We start from the raw sequence: 21,410 nt of genomic DNA, 5'->3' as shown, positions 1-21,410 counted from the left end.
GAGCGACGACGAAAAAATAAAGCAGGACATTCAGCAACGAGCAACGACCTCACAGCAGAGGCCAGCTCGTTGCTGGATGTCACACACAGCGACAGCGACGGGTCATCGCTGCAACGTCACAGAAAGTGGTGACGTAGCAGCGACGTCGTTGTCGCTGTGTGTGACACCACCTTAATGAAGAAGTTTACACTTTGAAATGCATAGACCTAATAAACTACTTCAATTATAGTTACCTGAGTTGCACTCTTCACATCCATCGGAAAAGCAGATTTTAACCTTTCAATTCCGGACTCCTGGTGACGATCTTTCTGTGAATGCGGCTGGATCCTGAGGAAGAACTCAGATGACTTTAAAACGCATAGATCAAAAAATACCACAGTTCTATTTTTCTCCTGTATTCATTGTTGAGCGACATTGCCAGTACGGTAACAGCGATGGAAAACGACCTTCCTCTCCCACACATTGTAAGTTTCCTGCCTCGTGGAGCCCGTAGACTTGCAGCAGCTCACACCTATTTTATTACAGCCTTGGTTTTACCTGTCTAGGTGAGCATATATGCACATATTCCCCTTATATCCACGGATAAGACCCTGTGGCGCTATTACTTTTCAGCTTATTCTATGTTTTGAGAAATGGAATCTATATCGTGGTTGTAGCGGTTGGTCAGACATGTTTTTTTCTTCCGATCATCATGTGCTATGATATCGATGCTTTTATGCTGTTCTTCTTTATCGCCACCACCACCATAATCACCAATTGGCTCCGGTCACATGCGCTGTAGTTGTGACATCAATACAGCCGGCCAGTAAAGATTAGGAGCAGTGGCTGAGAAGCATAGCTGGACCTACAGTTTACTATGGTGTTGATATTTTTCACAGTCGTGAGCTAATGGGCAAAAAGGAAATAAAACAAAGTCTACTTAATAGAATAAGCAGAATACACAGGAATCAGAAAAATACATGAACTTAATTTCAAAACATACTAAACAGTATTTCATTTTTATAGACATTTTCCTAAGAAATTAGACATCTTATTAAAGTCCAATATTCATCAGTTTCAGGAACAGACTCGTCTCAGTGGTGACCATCATTAAAACGAATGAGAATTATAGAAAATGTGAACTGCTCTGCCCAAAGACTTGTCAAAGTAGTACGAGAACGCAAGAGCCACCTCATTTGTAGTCACACAGGGTCCAGGCTGTTCTTAGGATCCATTTAACTAACAGATAGTCAGACCTTAATGACGGTAACGGATCTTTCTTCAGTGGAACAACCCTTTGAAGGGAATGTAGTAGAATTCATTTATCACAGAATTCAGCCAAAGAGACCAAATAAGTGATAGTCAAACATTGCACTATTTTTTTCTGCTTCTATCTTTGAGCCAGTTCTTTCCCAGGCACCAGTGTCAGGCGATGGAAATACGTATCAGCTGCTGCTTTCACAGAATTCATATTGGCTTATGCATAGTCATGGCACAAGAGAAATGTGTTTTTTCATTGATGAGACTGATCTATTCACAAGAGGTCATCTTGATACCAATGAGTCTGGCTGTGCATGCACACACCCAGGACAGCAATGTAGAGAATCATGGATGAACAAGTCACAGTCCACACAGAAGACGCAGTCACATACAGCGCACACATAGACCTGCAAAAGATGAAACAAAAACATATATCTTACTAAATATTGGAACATAAACAAACTGGAACATTGAATAATGAGCCTAAAGGGCACTTTACTGGCTGCGATATCGCTATCGAGATCGCTAGCGAGCGTACCCACCCCCGTCGGTTATGCGTCACGGGCAAATCGCTTTCCGTGGCGCACATCGCATACACCTATCACACGGACTTACCCTCCCTGCGACGTCGCTGTAGCCGGCGAACCGCCTTTCTAAAGGGGCGGTTCATGCGGCGTCACAGCAACGTCACACGACAGCCATCCAATAGAAGCGGAGATGAGCGGGCGGAATATCCCACCCACCTCCTTCCTTCCTCATTGCCGGTGGACGCAGGTAAGGAGATGCTCGTCGTTCCTGCGGTGTCACACGTAGCGATGTGTGATGCCGCAGGAAGGACGAACAACCAGCGGCATGCACCACCAATGATATTATGAAAAGGAGCGACATGTCAACGATCAACGATTTTTGACGTTTTTGCGAACCTTGATCGTCGCTCCTAGCTGTCACACGCTGCGATGTCGCTAACGACGCCGTATGTGCGTCACAAACACTGTGACGCCGACAATATATCACAGCGTGTAAAGCACCCTTTAGACTGAAGATATAATCAGAAAATTACTTATGGTGTTAGCCAGGATAAATTTCATTTTTTTACTATGAGCCTAAGATCTAACAGCTAGGTACTTGCTGACGACCATGTTTTCCTGAAAATAAGACCTACTCCAAAAATAAGCCGTAGCTGCAGTTCAATAAGAAAGTGTCCAGGAAGCTTAAAAGGTTAATACAGCTGGACACTTCAAAGAAAGCAGACACCCCCCAAAAGAGAGAAGACAGCCATGCTCCTCCCAAAATAAATAAAAAATTTGCACTCACCAAGCCAGAACAACTACAGCTGGCAAGTGCCGACAGTGGATAGACTCTCCCACAGAGATTTGCATAGCTGTCAGGTCCCTTGCCTTTCCACTCACAGATAAAGATAGGATCCAAAACACACACACACACAAGTATGCCTCCTCTCTCATACACACAAACACATCCGGTCCAGTATCCCTCCGCTCTTCCATGCGCACAGTATCTCTCAGAGAGAGCGCATGCACGCTCACACACACACACACACACGATTGCATACACACACATCCGATTGCAACATCATTGCGAGCGCACACACATCGGGTGGCAGTATCACTCCGCTCTCATGAACTCTGCATGAGTGATACTGCTTCTGGTCAGTAGGGAGAGCGATCACTGTGGAACAGAGGAGGACCTGACAGCGATGCAGACTTGTAGGTGAGAGAATCCCATTCACTTGCCCACGCTACATGTCCGGGGTCTAGTAAGTGTGATTCTCCAGAGCAGCGTTTCCCCAAAAATAAGACCTACCCCAAAAATAAGCCCTATAGCATTTTTTCGGGGCAAGAAATAATATCAGACACTGTATTATTTTTAGGGAAACACGTTACCTGCCTGTTCTTCCCCATGCTGGTTCAAAATGGTCATGGACCGCACCTGCAGACTATTGCGCTGCTTCACATCTACAGAGCAGTGCTTCCTCATCTGGGTTGCTCGGTCGACAGGGCGTAACTGCCAACATCATGCTGATTGACAGCCAGCTCCACGCAGTTAGACAATGGGGAGCCAGCTGTCAATCAGCGTGACATCAGTGGTCGCATCCTGTCAACAGAGTAGAGCGGAAGAGAAGCAGCTGCTCTGTTGATGTGATTTCAGCAGGAGTAGAAACGCCGGCAGGGGCGGTCTGTGACTGCTCTAATCCAGCAGAGATCTGAGCCGGACAAAACAAGCAAGTTGTTAGCAATTACGTGTCTGCTAGTTCTTATGCCTATAGTAAAACAACAATAAAATAGTTCAAGATAACCCATTATAATCATATATTTGGGCTTTACAAAAATAAATTATTAATCTTGCAGTTTTCACACTGGTCACTGGGGCTATTGTAGACTTGTAATTCCGGTCCTTTCAGGAAGAGGTTTCAACATCTATATACAGCTAATAACAGAGGAACCACAAATCTCAAAAGGTGATGACACAGCTGACCCTGCCCCCCCTCCTACATAATGACCTTTGCACAAGCACATGATGCTGCAATACAAAACATAAGGTCGGGGAATCTGTTCATTGTGACTAACGTAATTTGTCGTTTCCTGAAATAAAAGGAAATATAAGTCTACAAAATCCCCAGTGGCCAGTGTGAAGACTGAAAGATGTCTATTTTTTATTTTTAATACAGATTGTGATATGGGAAAAAAAATAAATACATTTATCTAAAAAAAAAAATAAAAAAAAAAATTAATCAACAGGTAATTTTTTTAAGAGAAGAAATTCCCTTTAAAGAATGCTAAAACTAGAAGTAAGTGATACAAATAAACAAGATAAATTTGCACAAATTCTTATTCAATAGGGATTTTTTTTCAAGAGCTTGAAACAATCTGTGCAAAAATCCTGCAGAGAAAACTACTAATTTCATTTGGTGATCAACTGGGTGGTTTGGAATCTGTCACTAGATTTTTGCCATCTAATCTGAGATCAGCATAATGTATAGAAAGAGACCCTGATTCTGGCGATGTGTCACTTACTGGACTGCTTAGTGTCGTTTTGATAAAATCACTGATTAATCACCAGTAGATCATCATTAGAGGACTACTTGGCGTACTGCAGGTAGTCCAGCATATTTATGAGTTCTCTATAACTGATAGATCTGCAGCAGAGAAAACATTGATTTTATCAAAATGACAGCAAACAGCTCAGTAAGTGACACATCGCTGGATGAATTGAATTCCTACGGTTTCTACATTATGCTGCTTTCAGATGGGGGAGCAAAAACCTGGTGACAGATTCCCATAAACATTTGTTGTGTCTTACGCAGCAGGAGAGGATCATGGCTTGTTTCCTGGAACACACATAGAACATTTCTTTACATACTTCGCAGTTTCAATTGCGATGTGAGGCAAAATAGACAAAAAGGAGAAGTTTACGAGAGAAACTGCTGAGATTTTGTATTTTTTAAAATTGCCTGATTTTCCAAGGCACGAAAAAAGAGAAATAAATGGCTATTAGGGCTGCACTGGTAATCTTCCCTAGATTGCAAATTCCTAGCAGAACGGTCAAGAGGTTTCAGCAGTCGGGTGACCTAGTTAAAATCTTCACAGTATGGCTGCCATTCTCAAGGGGCTTGAGATGTTATTTTTTGGCAGTGCTGACATGCAAAGATGCCTGAACGTTATCTGCAGCTTTGCACTCTTCTACCCTCCTCCTGGAGTGTGACGTGTTAAAGAGGTAGTTCACCCCTTTTCATTACTGGCCACATTGATATTATGTTGAGAAACAAGGTTTCTCTCAAATACCTTGTGTTGCCAATAGTGCATATGAGCGGCACTATTGCGGTCCATTCATCCCCATCACATGACCCCTGATGTCCGGTGATGCCCTTGTCCCTCGGCCCCCTGGGCAGTCTGCCCCTGCTAGTAATGAAAATAGGTGAACCACCCATTTTAGGCTAGGTTCACATTTCCGTTGTTTTGCATCAGTCACATGCGTTGCTTGATGCTTGTGACTGATGCGTTATACAACGGATGACAAGAATTGGAATTCATTGTCATGAGAAAGCGGATTCCGTTGTAAAACGACAGAGAGAGAGAACGATCAGCTGATCGATCAAAATAGCCGTCCGCTGGCGTTTGAGAGCGATCAGCTGATCTCCCGGCCGCTGGCTTTTGAGAGCGATCAGCTGATCTCCCGGCCGCTGGCTTTTGAGAGCGATCAGCTGATCTCCCGGCCACCGGCTTTTGAGAGCGATCAGCTGATCTCACTCATTAGCCGACCGCCGGGAGATCAGCTGATCGCTCTCAAAAGCCAGCGGCCGGGAGATCAGCTGATCTCCCGGCGGGCGGCTTCTGTGAGCGATCAGCTGATCTCCCGGCCGCTGGCTTTTGAGAGCGATCAGCTGATCTCACAGAAGCCGGCGGCCGGGAGATCAGCTGATCGCTCACAGAAGGTGGCTGCCGGGCGATCAGCTGATCGTTCTGCCGCAGAGAGAGAGCATGCTCAGCGAAATCAAAAGGATTCCGCTGCTCAAAAAATGTTACACTCTGCGTTCCTGCCGCCCGACGGTCAGTCGTTCCATGACTAATCAGTCGGGCGGCGGATGCAATGCAAGGGCATCAGTCACTAACCGCCGCTCATATAAGTCTATGGGAACCAACGGAATCCGCCACATGGATTGCGTTGTTTATCAGAGCGGCGGATTGTGACTGATCATAAACAACGGAAATGTGAACCTAGCCTAAATCGAACATGATTTTTCAGCAGGGAGCGAACAGGTGGTAGAAGAAGCAAGCGATACCTGTCTGTGGGGAGCCTTCTGCATACAGTAGATACATTGAGAGAAAGAAATACGGGATCTTCTGAAACTGCTACCCATCTGTGTAATATACAGACAGCAGCTTTACTGGACTATTTTTTGTTTTTATGTTCTCTGCCAGAGACTATGTCAGGGAGGTTAACCGCCCCTTCGACGAATCTCCGAGCGTATACTCTTTGTGCACCGGTGTCTCCTCTTCTCAGAAGAAGGGTGCACCTTGACTGCAGGCACTAGCTATTAAACTGGACAGAGACTGATTGCATTGGAGGAGGGCAGCAGCAAGCAGCTCTGGGATGCCCAAGTAACATTTCCGGATGAGGCCTTGCTATAGTTGGCTCAATCTCTTTTTTGTCCATACAGAGCATTGTTTAGTTTAGTTCAGATATTCAACAAGTGAAGGGGCATTGAAGAGGTTGGCGCTGTCAGTCAACTGTGAAAACAGACAAACTTTACTTCTGGGCTGGGCTGGGCTGGTAGGCATTTTTACGAAAACGAATGGAACTGGAGCTCCTTAGAAGAATCAAACAGATTTTAGCTTTTATCATCCTCAATAATTCCATCCTCCCACTCCCGTCTTCAAGATTTCTCACGAGCTGCACCAATGCTCTGGAACACACTAACAAGAACAATCCGATTAATTCCCTACATCCACACCTTTAAGCGGGCCCTAAAAATGCATTTTCTTTAGACTAACCTATCACCTCACCGTCCTGATCTAATCTAGTCCATTTATGCCCTTCATGAAATTTACTTCCCATTCTTATCCCCTGTATCTCCTGATTGCATTCCTCTTCATGTACTTTTTTATACTCTGTACTTGTATAAATTCTGGCTGGTGACCGGTTCATGCAGCTGGTTTTGAATCTCCTATTAAATCGATGGCTGGACCATATATAACAAGCTTTTCTCCCCCCCATTCACGTTTTCTGCCTCCCCTATTTCCTCAGACTGTAAACGTACGAGCAGGGCCCTCCCTCCTCTTGGTATCTGAATTTTGTTATTTTGTAATGTCTCATATTGTCTGTTCATGTGCCCTCTGAGTTGTAAAGTGCTGCGGAATATGTTGCCGCTATAGAAATAATAATATAAAACACTTTTTCTAGTGTCATGTACACACCACAAACCACTTCTGGGACTTCTGCTTAACCACATTTTAAAATAATACACTTACTTGTTGATCCTTCAGTTCTCCATCACAGCCCCGACAATACCTTAGAAAGGAGCATTAAAATATGTATTACACAGTGTAAAGAGAAATGTATTTTTACAAAAATAATTACAAAAATAAAACCTAAATGATAACCCATTTGCTGAACATATTTCCTCATGTCCAAAAAATACAGAATGCATAAAATCAAGAAATGGAAATATGGCATTTGAGCAATGTACTAGTAAAATGAATAAAATGAAATAGAACTCATTGGCTTTGAATCTGTAATAGACACAGGACCTCGGGTGTCAGAGCGCCTGTATGCAGCAGTACAGCCGCAACATCAATAAAGGACAAAATCAAGTGAAATTATCTAACAGGAGTAATTCCAATTCTTCAGAAATGTGGATGAGGTAAAAAGAGAATTTTGTTTACTTACCGTAAATTCTTTTTCTTATAGTTCCGACATGGGAGACCCAGACCATGGGTGTATAGCTTCTGCCTCCGGAGGACACACAAAGTACTACACTAAAAGTGTAGCTCCTCCCTCCGAGCATATACACTCCCCGGATGACAAATCCAACCAGTTTAGTGCAAAAGCTGAAGGAGGACATCCACCCATAAGTAGAGATAGAGCAAAACCCGGAATAACCGGAACCTCTGTCTACAACAACAGCCGGTGAAAACACACGGAACAAGAAAGCTGCCAACAGGCAACAGGGAGGGTGCTGGGTCTCCCATGTCGGAACTATAAGAAAAAGAATTTACGGTAAGTAAACAAAATTCTCTTTTTCTTCATCGTTCCTTATGGGAGACCCAGACCATGGGACGTCTCAAAGCAGTCCATGGGTGGGAATAAACAGAAACTGAGAAGTAGGCAAACCTAACTTCACAAATGGGCGACAGCCGTCCGAAGGATGCGTCTGCCCAAGCTCGCATCTGCCGAAGCATGAGCATGCACTTGGTAGTGCTTCGAAAGGGTGTGCAGACTAGATCAAGTGGCAGCCTGACAGACCTGCTGAGCCGTAGCCGAAGAGGCACCGACAGCTCTGGTCGAGTGCGCCTTAATCCCCGGCGGGGGAGGCACCTGAGAACATTGGTAGGCATCGGATATGGCCGACCTAATCCAACGAGCTAGGGTCGGTTTAGAAGCCGAGAGACCCTTGCGCTGACCTGTGGTCAGCACAAAAAGAGAGGTGCACCGCCTAAGAACAGCGGTGCGTGACACATAGATCCGGAGCGTCCGCACCAAATCTAAAGCATGCAACGCTTTCTCAAAGCGATGCACAGGGGCCGAACAAAGGGAAGACAATGAAATGTCCTGGTTAAGGTGGAAAGGAGACACCACCTTAGGGAGAAGGCCCGAAGTCGGACGGAGAACCACCTTGTCTTGGTGAAAAAACCAAAAAGGGTGACTCCGAAGAGAGCACAGTCAAATCAGAGACTCTCCTGAGAGAAATTATGGCCACCAGAAAAACCACTTTTCTGTGAAAGACGAAACAACGAAACCTCCCTAAGAGGCTCAAAGGGGGGTTTCTGTAAGGCCGTGAGGACCAGATTAAGGTCTCAGGGATCCAGAGGCCGCCGGTAAGGCGGAATGATGTGAGATGCGCCCTGCATGAAGGTGCGCACCTGGGCCAGCCGGGCGATACGCCGCTGGAGCAACGCTGACAGAGCCGAGACCTGTCCCTTGAGGGAATTGAGGGACAGTCCTAGCTGCAGACCGGACTGTAGAAAGGACAGGATGGTCGGCAAGGAAAAACGGCCAAGGGGCATGGCCGGAAGAACGACACCAGGACAGGAAAATTCTCCAAGTCCTGTGGTAAATCCTGGCCGAGGAAGAGTTCCGAACCTGAGTCATAGTGAAGATGACCTCGGAAGGAATGCCTGAAGCCGTAAGGATTCAGGGCTCAAGAGCCACGCCGTCAATCTGAGAGCCGCAGAATTCTGGCGGAAAAACGGACCCTGTGAGAGAAGGTATGGGCGGTCCGGGAGATGCCACGGCACCTCTACGGACAGACGGAGCAGGTCTGGGAACCAAGCTCGCCTGGGCCAGTCTGGGGCGATGAGTACAACCCGACGGCCCTCCATTCTGATCTTGCGCAGGACTCTGGGCAAGAGAGCTAGGGGGGAAACACGTAGGCCAGACGGAACTGGGACCAATCTTGAACCAGCGCGTCCGCTGCCAAGGCCTGAGGATCGTGGGAGCGAGCCACGTAAACCGGGACCTTGTTGTTGTGCCGGGATGCCATTAGATCCACTTCCGGAGTGCCCCGCCTGCGGCAGATTGACCGGAACACTGCCGGATGCAGGGCCCACTCGCCGCTGTCCACGGTTTGACGGCTGAGATAATCTGCCTCCCAGTTTTCAACGCCTGGGACGTGGACTGCGGATATGGTGGACTTGGAGTCCTCCGTCCACTGAAGGAATACGTTGAACTTCCAACATTGCTAGGCGGCTGCGAGTCCCGCCTTGGTGATTGAAGTAGGCAACTGCTGTCGCGTTGTCTGACTGGACTCGAATGTGCTTGCCCACCGACAGGTGGTGAAAAACTACGAGAGCTAGGAGTACAGCCCTGATTTCCAGCACATTGATTGAGAGGGCTGATTCGGACGGAGTCCAAGTGCCCTGTGCTCGGTGGTGGAGAAACACTGCTCCCCAGCCGGATAGACTGGCATCCGTGGTGAGAATCACCCAGGACGGGACCAGAAAGGAACGTCCCTGGGACAGAGAGAGGGGCCGAAGCCACCACTAAAGAGAGCTCCTGGTCTGTGGCGACAGAGCCACCAGCCTGTGCAAGGAAGAGGTCCGCTTGTCCCAACAGCGGAGAATGTCCTGCTGCAGGGGACGCAGATGGGACTGGCAAAGGGAAGCGCTTCCATTGACGCCACCATCTGACCCAGCACCTGATGGAATGACGGCGGAGCCTCAGCAGAGAGCGAACCGCCAGATGAAGGGACTGCTGTTTGACTAAGGGCAGCTTCACAAGTGCCAGCAGAGTCTCGAATTGCATCCCTAGGGACGCAAGGTCCTGGGTCGGGGTCAGAGTGGACTTGCAAGTGTGGCGAGAGTGAGCGAGACACTCCGCTGAGAGTGAGCGAGACACTCCACTGAGAGTGAGCGAGACACTCCACTGAGAGTGAGCGAGACACTCCACTGACAGTCTGCACTGGATGAAGCCTTGCTAGAAGGTCGTCCAGGAAAGGAATCACTACCAACCCCTGGAGGTGCAGAACCGCAACCACTGCTGCCATGACCTTGTGAATACACGAGGGGCCGTGGCGAACCCGAAGGGGAGAGCCACGAATTGGAAATGTTCCTCTCCGATTACAAAACGTAGCCAACGCTGGGGAGAAACTGCGGTTGGCACAAGCAGAAAGACATCTCTGATGTCGAAGGATTCTAATAAATCTCCTTGGGTCATTGACTGATCGCAGAGATTCCATGCAAAACATGCCGCACCTGACATGCTTGTTGAGAAGCTTGAGATCCAGGTCGGAAAGCACCGTCCTTTTCAGGGACTAGGAAGAGATTTGAGTAGAAATCTCAGAACTGTTCCCAGTCGGGAACTGGTACAATTACTCCATTGGCCTGCAAGAATGCCACGGCCTGTGAGAAGGCGGCGGCCTTGGAGCAGGGGGGAGTTGACAGAAAAAATCTGTTTGGCGGGCTGGATAGAATTCTATTCTGTAGCCGTGGGAGATGGTAACCCACACCCACTGATCGAAGACGTGTTGAAACCACACGTCGCCCAAGAGGGAGAGCCTGCCACCGACCAAGGACGTTGCTGGCGCAGCCAGATAATCAAGAGGAGGCTGCCTTGGTGGCAGCAGCTCCTGCGGACTTCTGAGGACGCGGCTTCATGCGCCAGTTGGTTTACGGACCTTGGCTGAGTTAGTGGACGAGGCCGAGGGCTTAGAGGACGACCAGTTAGAGGAACGAAAGGAACGAAACCTCGACTGGTTCCTGCCCTGGACAGGTTTCCTGGGTTTGTGGCATGGAAGTACTCTTCCTGCCAAAAAAACCTTCCGTAATAATTTCATCCAGTTGTTCACCGAATAGACTGGTCCCAGCAAAGGGAACCCAGCAAGGAACTTCTTAAAAAGCATTTGCCTTCCACTCTCGAAGCCACAGGAGCCTGCGGATAGCGAGGGAAGTAGCCGACGCCACCGCAGTGCGGTGACAGTCTCCAGCATGGCAGACATGGCCTAGGATGAAAAGACTGAAGCCTGGAAGTTAAGGCAACCACTTCGGGCATAAAGTCCCTAGGTGAGGGGATGCATCTCCTCCAGAGAAGCAGAGATGGCTTTGAGAGCCCGCACTGCTGCAAAAGATGGGGAGAACGAGGCCCCTGCCGCCTCATATATAGATTTGGCCAGAAGGACAACCTGGCGGACAGTGGGATCCTTAGAGAGGAGCCGTCAGCCACTGATACAACTGTCCGGGCTGAAAGCCTAGACACCGGAGGGTCCACCCTTGGTGAACGAGCCCACTCCTTGACCACCACTGGTGGGAGGGGGAAACAGTCATCAGAACCACGCTTTGGGAAGTGTCTGTCAGGACAGGCTCTGGGCTTGGACACAGTGGGCTGACAAACGGGAGTGGTTAAGGAACACACTCCTTGTTCTCTTAAGGTATACTAATGCCTTTCTGCCAGAGTGGAATGCACCCCTGATACAGGCTGATTGAGGTCCAGTACAAATATAATGGACACAATCAAATCATTAGCATCTGCGTCACCTTCGGACAAATCAATGTACATGACGTAGCGTCCGAGCCCCTAGTAAAAGCATCCTCCTAGTCCTGCGAGTCGGCTCGTGAATCAGAGCTGCGGGACGAGGAAGGAAAGGGGACCCTGCGACTCCATTTTAGGAGGACGGGGACTGAGACCAGATGAGGAATCCTCTGTGAGCTTTGCTGAGCGAGCCGTAGCAGCAGAAGCGCCCTGAGAAGGGGGCTGATGCATGCTCAGCAGTGTCCGGGACAGCTGTCCCCTGGAGAGAGGGATTCTGCCCAAACCGGGGGATCAGCCACCGGAGCCGGAGCAGCTGGAGGGACCACTGATGAGCTTCCAGGCTGAGGGACCACTATGTTAGAGCAAGCATCACAATGTGGTTATGTGCTCGGTACAGGCAGTACGAGTCTACATGCAGTGTATAATAAGAACAGCCTTGCAGCCTTGCTCTGATGTGAGACATGCTGCAGAAGTGGGGGCTCTGTCCAGAATGACCCCCAGCAGAGTATATAAACAGAGTATATAAGCAGCTGCACAACCGGAGGTTGTGGCTTGCCAGACCGTTTAACATAGGGACATCTCTGTGCCCTCCAGATCCCCTAGCCCAGGCCTCCATTTGTCACAATGTGGTTATGCAAGGAACACACTCCTTGTTCTCTTATCAGCCACTGATACAACTGTCCGAGACATTGAGAACGCTGAGAAAATGGCGCCGGAGCGAGGAGAGGGGGCGGGGCCTACTCTGAGAGCAGGATCTGGAGGGCAAATGAGGTATACAGGGGAGGGAATCTTTCCTCAGTGAGGAGTGTCCGTTCCCTGTGCTGAACAGCCGCTGGGCGGAGCCACACTGTCCCTCTGCACTGACTGACATGCAGGGGTAGAGAATCGAAACTAGGCCTCAGGCGAAGCAGGGGCCTAGATTTAAACATGCGGCCAGCGTGCAGGCACCATCGGCGCGGTTCTCCAGTGAAAACTGGAGAACCGGCCGGAAATGTTAACACAGTTATAAAACACACTCTCCCCAACATATAAAGTACAAGGGACCCCTGGAAAGACCACCTTCTGTGGTAATAACGTCTCAGTACTTAGCTTGTGAGACGCAGGTGCCAGGTCCCTGGGAGGTGAGCGCTCCGTCCGGCAGGATCCTGAAAAGGGCTGCGGATGCAGACCGGTCTCCTGCAAAGCAGTGAGAACCGTGATGGCTCCCACTTCAAGCCAGAGCCCCAGGGGATGGTGAAGGAGCGCGGCATGTGAAGGCTCCAGCCTTGTAAAATCAACCTTAACAGCACCGCCGACACAGTGGGGTGAGAAGGGACATGCCGGGAGTCCATATTGGACCCGCTTTTCTTCCAAATCTTTGAAATCAAAAATCAAAAATCAGAGGATGCATGTGTGTGTGTGACCTCCTGAACACAAAGCATTGAACTGGTTGGATTTGTCATCCGGGGAGTGTATATGCTCGGAGGGAGGAGCTACACTTTTAGTGTAGTACTTTGTGTGTCCTCCGGAGGCAGAAGCTATAATACACCCATGGTCTGGGTCTCCCATAAGGAACGATGAAGAAAGAACACTTTACAAAGGGCTGCTGATAAGTCTTTGACTTTACCCAGAAAGAAACGAGATAGGATGATGAAACTTTACATTTATTCCACATACTCTCCACTGATGTCAACACAATTCTTACATCGGTATTCCAAGTTCTGTCAGCCTAGCAAAAAGAAGGATTTCGGTTGGGCCTCACACCAGGCATCTGTAGCAGCCATGGCATCAGAATGGTGTAAAATTTGGTACCCTTGAGATGTTTCTTCAGGTTTGGAAACAGATGATAGTCGGAGGGAGCTAGATCTGGTGAATAAGGTGGGTGGTCAGCCAGCTGGAAGCCCAGCTCTGCCAGTTTTGCCTTGGTCGCTTGTGCAGTGTGAGCGGAGACATTGTCTTGCAGGAACAAGACTCCTTTGGACAGCTTGCCGCGTCTTTTGGCCTTCAGAGCTGCCTTCAATTGGTCCAAAAGTTCAATGTAATACCTTGCATTGATGGTGGAACCCTTTTAAAGGTAGTCCACTAGCAGCACGCCCTCCTAATCCCAGAACACAGATACCATCACCTTAATGGCTAATTGTTGCACCCTGAACTTCTTTGGACAAGGAGAATCACTGTGCCTCCACTCTCTTGACTGCTCCATGTTTTCAGAGTCATACAAATAAATCCAGGTCTCCTCCATAGTGACCAGTCAATGCAGGAAGTTCTTATCAGTCCGGAAACGCTGACAAATTTACTGGGAAGTTTTCACTCGCATGTTTCTCTGATCTGTTGTCAAACATTTGGGGACCCACTTTGCAGATCGCTTCCTCATGTCCAAATGTTCATGGATAATGACACAAACTTGTTTACGGGAAATCCCCATGATGTTTGCTATTGCTTTAGCTGAAATTCGTCCAGTATGAGGTTGTGCACAGCATCGACGATCTCCAGAACAGCAACCACTCTGTCGTCCAGGACGTTCCTCATCATTGGTGCTGAAGTGGCCCGTTTTAAATTTGACAACCCAGTTCTTAAAGGAGTTATCCGACATACACTCCAAAAAAAATTGTAAGCTAATCTGTGCTGTATTGTCATATAAATCACCCCTACATTGTTATTTTCTGTTTTCTAACTTTTGTTTCTCTTGAATTCACACTTTATTCCCTGCAGCTCTTGTTTACATTTAGCTCCAACAAACATGACAATTTCCTGTATTCTTGGTTGCCAAACCTCAGTTAGAGCTGTCACCGCCCAGCCTCAGTGTACAGGAACGCCCCCTGCCCGGCCTTAGTGTACAGGAACGCCCCCTGCCCGGCCTCAGTGTACAGGAACGCCCCCTGCCCGGCCTCAGTGTACAGGAACGCCCCCTGCCCTCCCTCTGCACATTCAATGGCTGTCAGTATTCTGCCCAGCACCTGACCTCTCAGCATGTGACAGAGCAGAGATCCAGCTTCTCTCATCTGTGACACAGCAATCAGCTCACATCCCATCAACAATGGTAACAGAAAGAGTTGTTACATGTTCCTCACCCCTTATAGATAAATGAATACTGTGTAAGGCAGACTATATATAGCACCCAATGTGAGTCTATAGTAGATATATACGCCATGTATGTATGGTACATGTGTGTGTGTGTGTGCGTGGTTTGTGTCATATAGTTATGTGTATACATATACATTATATATATATATATATATATATATATATATATATATATATATATATATATATATATATATATATATATACACACACATAGATTCTCCAGGCTTATCCCTCTATGTGTCACTATATGAATTGAATACAAGACACGCACTTCATCTTCCTCACAAGGCAAAGTGTGTCTTAGGCCTTGTGCGCACGTGTGCGTATTTCATGCCTTTACGCTGCATCTAGCACTGCAGCGTAAACGTATGCGTCCTTCGTCCCCAGCACTATACTAACACTGTCCTTTGATACTATAGTAACCAATCACAGCTGAGATTAATAAACTGTAGTTCCAGGCTCCATTCACTTTAATGGAGTCATGTTTTTTGGAGAGTGACTGTAAAGCGCAGGGTTCAATTTTCATGTGAAACCGTAGTCTACGACGTTCCCTGGGTCACATGGGTCATTTGTGCAAAAAAACGTTATTGTAAATGAGAGCGGATTCCTTTAGCGGACATACACACACACACACGGTGGATGCAGCGGTGGCCGCGGGTAACCTCAGTGACAGCTCAGCTGATCGCGATACTCACCTCATTTGCTGTGTGGAGCTGACAGGAGCGGCGGCTGAGTAGCGCGATCAGCTGGACTGTCACTGAGGTTACCCGCGGCCACCGCTGCATCCAGGTAACCTCAGTGACAGCTCAGCCGATCGCGCGGCTGTCTTCATTAGCTGCGTGGAGGTGACCGTAGCGGCGGTGTATTATGCAGCTCCTGTCACCTGCATGCAGCAGAGCTGGATGCGACGCTGGAGGAACGTGGATTACGCCGGACAAGGAGGGCTTTGTTGTGGGTAATAAATTGGTAATGAGGGAATTTGTTAGTGTTTTTTATTTCTAATAAAGGATTTTTCGGGTGTGTGTGTTTTTTAACTGTAATTTACAGATTAATCATGGAAGGTATCTCGGTCAGACGCCTGACATGATTAATCTAGGACTTATTGGCAGCTATGGGCTGCCAATAAGTCCTTATTACCCCGATTTGCCAATGCAACAGGGCAAATCGGGAATAGCCGGGTACAGTCCCAGAACTGTCGCATCTAATGTATGCGGCAATTCTGAGCGGCGCTGGCTGATATTGTTAGGCTGGGGGGCTCCCCATAACGTGGGGCTACCCATCCTGAGAATACCAGCCTTCAGCCTTATGGCTTTATCTGGCTGGTATTAAAATAGGGGGGGACCGCACGCAGGATTTTTTAATTATTTATTTATTTATTTTACTGCACAGTATAGACACGCCCACCGGCTGCTGTGATTGGGTGCAGTGAGACACCTGTCACTCAGCGTGGGGGCGTGTCTCACTGCAACCAATCATAGGCGCCTGTGGGTGGGGAAAAGCTGGGAATACGAGATTGTTTAATGAGCGGCCGGCTTTTTCAAAAAAGGAAAAGCCGCTGGAGCAGAGTGAACGCCGTGCAGAGCCGGGGATCGGGGATCGTTGAGTATGAGAGAGGGGGGAAACTTCAGTCACTCGGGGGATTAGCGGTCACCGGTGAATCCTTCACAGGTGACCGCTAATCATGACGCTACACAGACAGAGCCGCGTGGTCGCTGTAAAGTCCCCTTTACACACTGAGACTTTGCTGCACAGCGGGAAACAAAAGGAACAAAGAATGGTCCTGAACGATTTCTAGCGATCACAACTTCACAGCAGAGGCCAGGTCGCTGATGTGTTTCACACACTGCAATGTCGCTGGGGAGGTCGCTGTAACGTCACAAAACCGGTGACGTTACAGCGATGTCGTTTGCGATGTTGCAGTGTGTAAAGCCACCTTTAGTGCCTTTCATGTGGCACTAAGGGGTGCTTAGCCTTGTATTTAGCCAATAAATAAAGAATTAATAAAAAAAAAAAAACAACGTGAGGTCCCCCTTATCTTTTGTAGCCAGCTAGGGTAAAGCAGACGGCTGCAGCCTGCAGACCACAGCTGGCAGCTTCACCTTGGCTGGTAATCCAAAACAGAGGGCACCCCACGCTGTTATTTAAAATTAAATAAATAATTAAAAACAAAAAACGTGGGGTCCCCCCCAAATTGGATCACCAGCCAAGGTAAAGCGGACAGCTGTGGTCTGTTATTCTCAGACTAGGGAGGTCCACCGTTATTGGACACTCCCCAGCCTAAAAATAGCAGGCTACAGCTGCCCCAGAAGTGGCGCATCCATTGGACGTGCCAATCCTGGCGCTTTGCCCCAGCTCATCCCGCGCCCTGGTGCGTTGGCAAACGGGGTAATATATGGAGTTGATGTCAGATGTGTAATGTCACCTGGCATCAAGCCCTGGGGTTGGTGAGGTCAGGCGTCTATCAGATACCCGACATCACCAACCCAGTCAGTAAGAAATAAAAAATAGACAACCAAAAAATTTTTATTTGAAAAAACACTCCCCACATTCCCTCTTTCAACAATTTATTGACAAGAACAATCAAATCCGGGTCCGGCGTAATCCAATAACGGTGTCGCACGGCGATCCATACCATAGTCAATGAGACTCCCAGTCAATGAAGAACAAAATGTTCCCCATTGGCTGGGAGAGCCGTGCAGTGACCTGAGCTAACATCAATAGGTCAGCCCAGGTCACTGCAGGGGATGCCGAGCGCTGCCGTCAGGAGGTTAGATGAGTTCATTACCTGCAGTAACGATCTCATGCTCTCCTGACGTCAGCGCTGTCACTGACTTCTATGCCCGCCGCGTTCTACGCAGTATCGCGAGAGCCCGTGACGTCACTGCTAGTGACAGTCTCGGGCCGCCCGCGAGACGGGCAGAGAAGGCAGTGACCGCGGTGACGTCAGGAGGCAGGAGATCGTTACTGCAGGTAATTATGTCATCTAATCTAACCTGCAGCTACATGTGCAGAGAGCAGGGAGCCGCGCACACTGGGCGCTGGCTCCCTGCTCTCCTAGCTACAGTACACATCGGGTTAATTAACCCGATGTGTACTGCAGCTACATGTGCACAGAGCAGGAGCCGGCGCTGGCAGCGAGAGCGGCGGAGGCTGGTAACTAAGGTAAATATCGGGTAACCACCTTGGTTACCCGATGTTTACCTTGGTTACAGCTTTCCGCAGCTGCCTGATGCCGGCTCCTGCTCGCTTCATTTCGTCGCTCTCTCGCTGTCACACACAGCGATCTGTGCGTCACAGCGGGAGAGCGTCAGTGTCCCGCTCCCTGCCAGCCCCGCGGCGTGAGAAGCTGCAGATACTGCGGGCAGACACTGACATTGCAGTGCGGGCAGCTGCGGGGCTGGCAGGGAGCGGGACACAGACTGCACGGGCAGTGAAGCAGCGCTCGTCATCCCCGCGGATGCACGCAATGCAGGCTGAGAATGAGAGGCAGCTTATACTGCAGAGGGGGGCAAACACTGACAGGGGGGGGGGGCGGGGGGGGTGAAATGGGGGGGGGGGGACAGTTCCCAGGGCGTCAGGCAGTAAACATAACAAAGCGCTGGGGACACAGCGCTGGCAGTGTATCGGACAACAAGTGTTCCTTGCCTTATTGAAATGGACACTGACTCGGCTGCAATTCAGGGCGCACGTAGCTGGGCACAGGAGGCGGAGGAGGGAGACTACGGCGTGTGTGGGAGGTTGTGGGCAGAGTACGGGGTGCGGGGGGAATGTGTGGGAGGGGGCAGGGAATGGGGGCGTTTACTCCAAACACTGTACAGCCCAGCAGGGAGGTGACATGCTGTTCCAGATTTGCATGTCAACATGGCCCTGCCCATGTAGACGTGCAAAGGCCGGAAGCAGCAAAATCGCGGCAGGAGGGGTCACATGACCGCTCTGAGCCGGGGGAGAGGGGCTGACAGCGGGGCAGGTAAGTGGTCTCTATCTACTTACCTGCCCCAATGTAGCCCAATAGTGTAATAATGAAAAAAAGTCAAAAGAAGCCGGATAACCCCCTTAACTGTGGAATATGAAGGGTACTGACCTCCTAATGTCTGAGACATATCACCATGAATATCCTTCACAGACTTTCCTTACAGAAACAAGAATCACTCCTCTGCTCTCAGTTGCTGTGAATATCGCATTAGACTCCGCTATTTTGTTTTCCCGCGTGTGTAGAACACTGTTGCCATAAGCAACAAACACAAAATTTTGAAAACATATATTAGACACATAAGGCTTTCATATGATGTAATATTCGTTACCATAGAAACAAAAAAGATCACAAAGCCAAAGACTTATCTGCAGCCCCTGTAATGCATTATACATAACCTTGCTGAATAAGGAAAAAAAAGTTACCTCTCCCCTTCATATTCTGCAAGAGCTATTTCTTTGAAGGCATCCAAAGGAAATAAGTGATGGTATGACCGAGCCAAATGAGGAGCAGACACTAATGTAAGACCTAAGGAACAAAAAAGAAAATGCAAGGAGCATGTTAGACAATAGTACAACTGGGCTCAGATTCATGCTGCCCGTGGTTTAGGTAGCATGAATCAGGTGATAAGCTCCCTTTTAAAGTGCAGTTATCAGAGCTCTTTCTTGCATGCCATGCACTGCGCCCATAATATGACTAGTTCAGATTTTTAGCCTTTGGAGGTAAACCATTGAGTCCTACTAAGTTATTAAACTAATTGACAGTGCCTTGAAAAAGTATTCACACACTATGAACTTTTTCACATTTTAGATATAAACATCAATTTTTCAGATTTATATTTTTAAAATAATTAGATAACTTCCATTACACCACATTCCAAATTATTATGTCAATGTTATTTTTCTATTGCTTCATTTCTAGACACAGGAAACCATGGGTGAATGCTGCTGCCACTAGGAGGCTGTACGGGCTCCCAAGCAGGAGGCGAGGGAGCAGGAAAGTGCAAGAGCGAAGGAGATATAGGAAGGCCCATGCAATATCCTATGCATACAATAAAGGCACTGACAAGAAGTTTGTCCTGGACCAACTGTGTGCGTCACCCTCCACGAAATGGAAAATGGGGAATGCGATATTGCGAGCAGCGGAGGGGTCCTGTGGGAGTTGTATAGTGAACTCTCTTCTGTAGCCTATGTGGATGCAAATTAAAAAGAACTACTCTAAAGTGGAACCTCGGTTTACGAGTAACTTGGTGTGCGAGTATTTCGCTATACGAGCAAAGCTTGCAGTAAATTTGTAACTCAATTTACGAGCAAGCTTTGCTGTACGAGCAAATACTCACCGCACACACTTCCGGTTCCGTACTTTCACCGCGCTCTGATCCGCTCTTGCAGTCCGCACAAACACACACATATGCTCACCTTACCTTCTGTTCCCTCGCCGGCCTCCTGGTTCTTGTAGTCCTCAGGTACAGTATGTGTATCCGATAACCATCGCCACGATTGAGGAACTTCTGCTGTCAGCCGCTTCTCAAGGGCAAGCGGCTCCTGCGTATGACATCTGCTGCTGCTGAAGCGCTGAAAGCGGATGCTCCGGCATCGGTCGCAATGGTTACCGGATACACATACTGTACCTACGGACTACAAGAATCAGGACGCCGGCGAGGAAACGGAGTGTAAGCATAATGTGTGTGTGTGTGTGTGTGTATGCTTGCTAGACAAGTAACTTGGTTTACAAGCACATTCCCAGAACGGATTGTTCTCGTAAAAGAAGGTTCCACAGTATATTTCTGGTGGCCTCTGATTCAGTATGATGATACTGAAATACTAAAAATAGCTGCGCACCTTGAAGGGTTCGGGCTGCCCTTCTGCTGCCATCTAGTGGATTTCATGCCAGTGAGCAGGGAAAATGGTGCTGGGGGGAAAAAAAAAATCAGAGGAGGAGGGACGCTGAAAAGCTTGTGCAAAGTTCCCGGCGTCAGTAAAAGTCAAGCCGGCCTGATAGGCTGCAGTGGGCGGAGGGGCGTGAGAGAGCTGTTATATTTGATTGGCCGGGCTGCAGCGGTCGTTGTCTGGCTACAAGTGTAGGTCTGGCAAAAGCCAGGAGCTAAATTTAGGGGTGTGGCCACCAGGGGGAACCAGGGAGGCACAGAGGCCATAGCAAAGCCCATAAAAATATGAGAAAAGAAACCTCTAAAGGAAGAAGGGAATTTTGTTACTTACCGTAAATTCCTTTTCTTCTAGCTCTTATTGGGAGACCCAGACGATTGGGGTATAGCTACTGCCCTCTGGAGGCCACACAAAGCACTACATTAAAAGTGCAAGGCCCCTCCCCCTCTGGCTATACCCCCCCGTGGTATCACGGGTTCTCCAGTTTTAGTGCCAAAGCAAGAAGGAGGAAGCCAATAACTGGTTTAAACAAATTAACTCCGAATAAC

General features: G+C 48.4%; 1 protein-coding gene across 7 annotated transcripts in view; it reads right to left on the bottom strand.

The window, feature by feature from the left end:
- Positions 1-965: 965 nt before the first annotated feature.
- GTF2H2C (GTF2H2 family member C) overlaps positions 966-21,410 on the bottom strand; it is a 111,928-nt gene continuing 91,483 nt past the window's right edge. For all 7 annotated transcript variants that reach the window (XM_075325157.1, XM_075325158.1, XM_075325154.1 and 4 more), the window contains 3 exons: positions 19,402-19,504; positions 7,227-7,266; positions 966-1,646 (listed from right to left, as the gene is read on the bottom strand). In XM_075325157.1, coding sequence (XP_075181272.1) covers positions 1,524-1,646; positions 7,227-7,266; positions 19,402-19,504 — 266 coding nt within the window. In that variant the 3' untranslated portion in view covers positions 966-1,523. The remainder of the gene's footprint in view (positions 1,647-7,226; positions 7,267-19,401; positions 19,505-21,410) is intronic.

The sequence above is a fragment of the Anomaloglossus baeobatrachus genome, chromosome 1, assembly GCF_048569485.1.
Source record: "Anomaloglossus baeobatrachus isolate aAnoBae1 chromosome 1, aAnoBae1.hap1, whole genome shotgun sequence".
Lineage (NCBI taxonomy): Eukaryota > Metazoa > Chordata > Amphibia > Anura > Aromobatidae > Anomaloglossus > Anomaloglossus baeobatrachus.
Note: the sequence above shows the minus strand (reverse complement) of the source record. Positions and strands in the feature narration are given on the sequence as shown.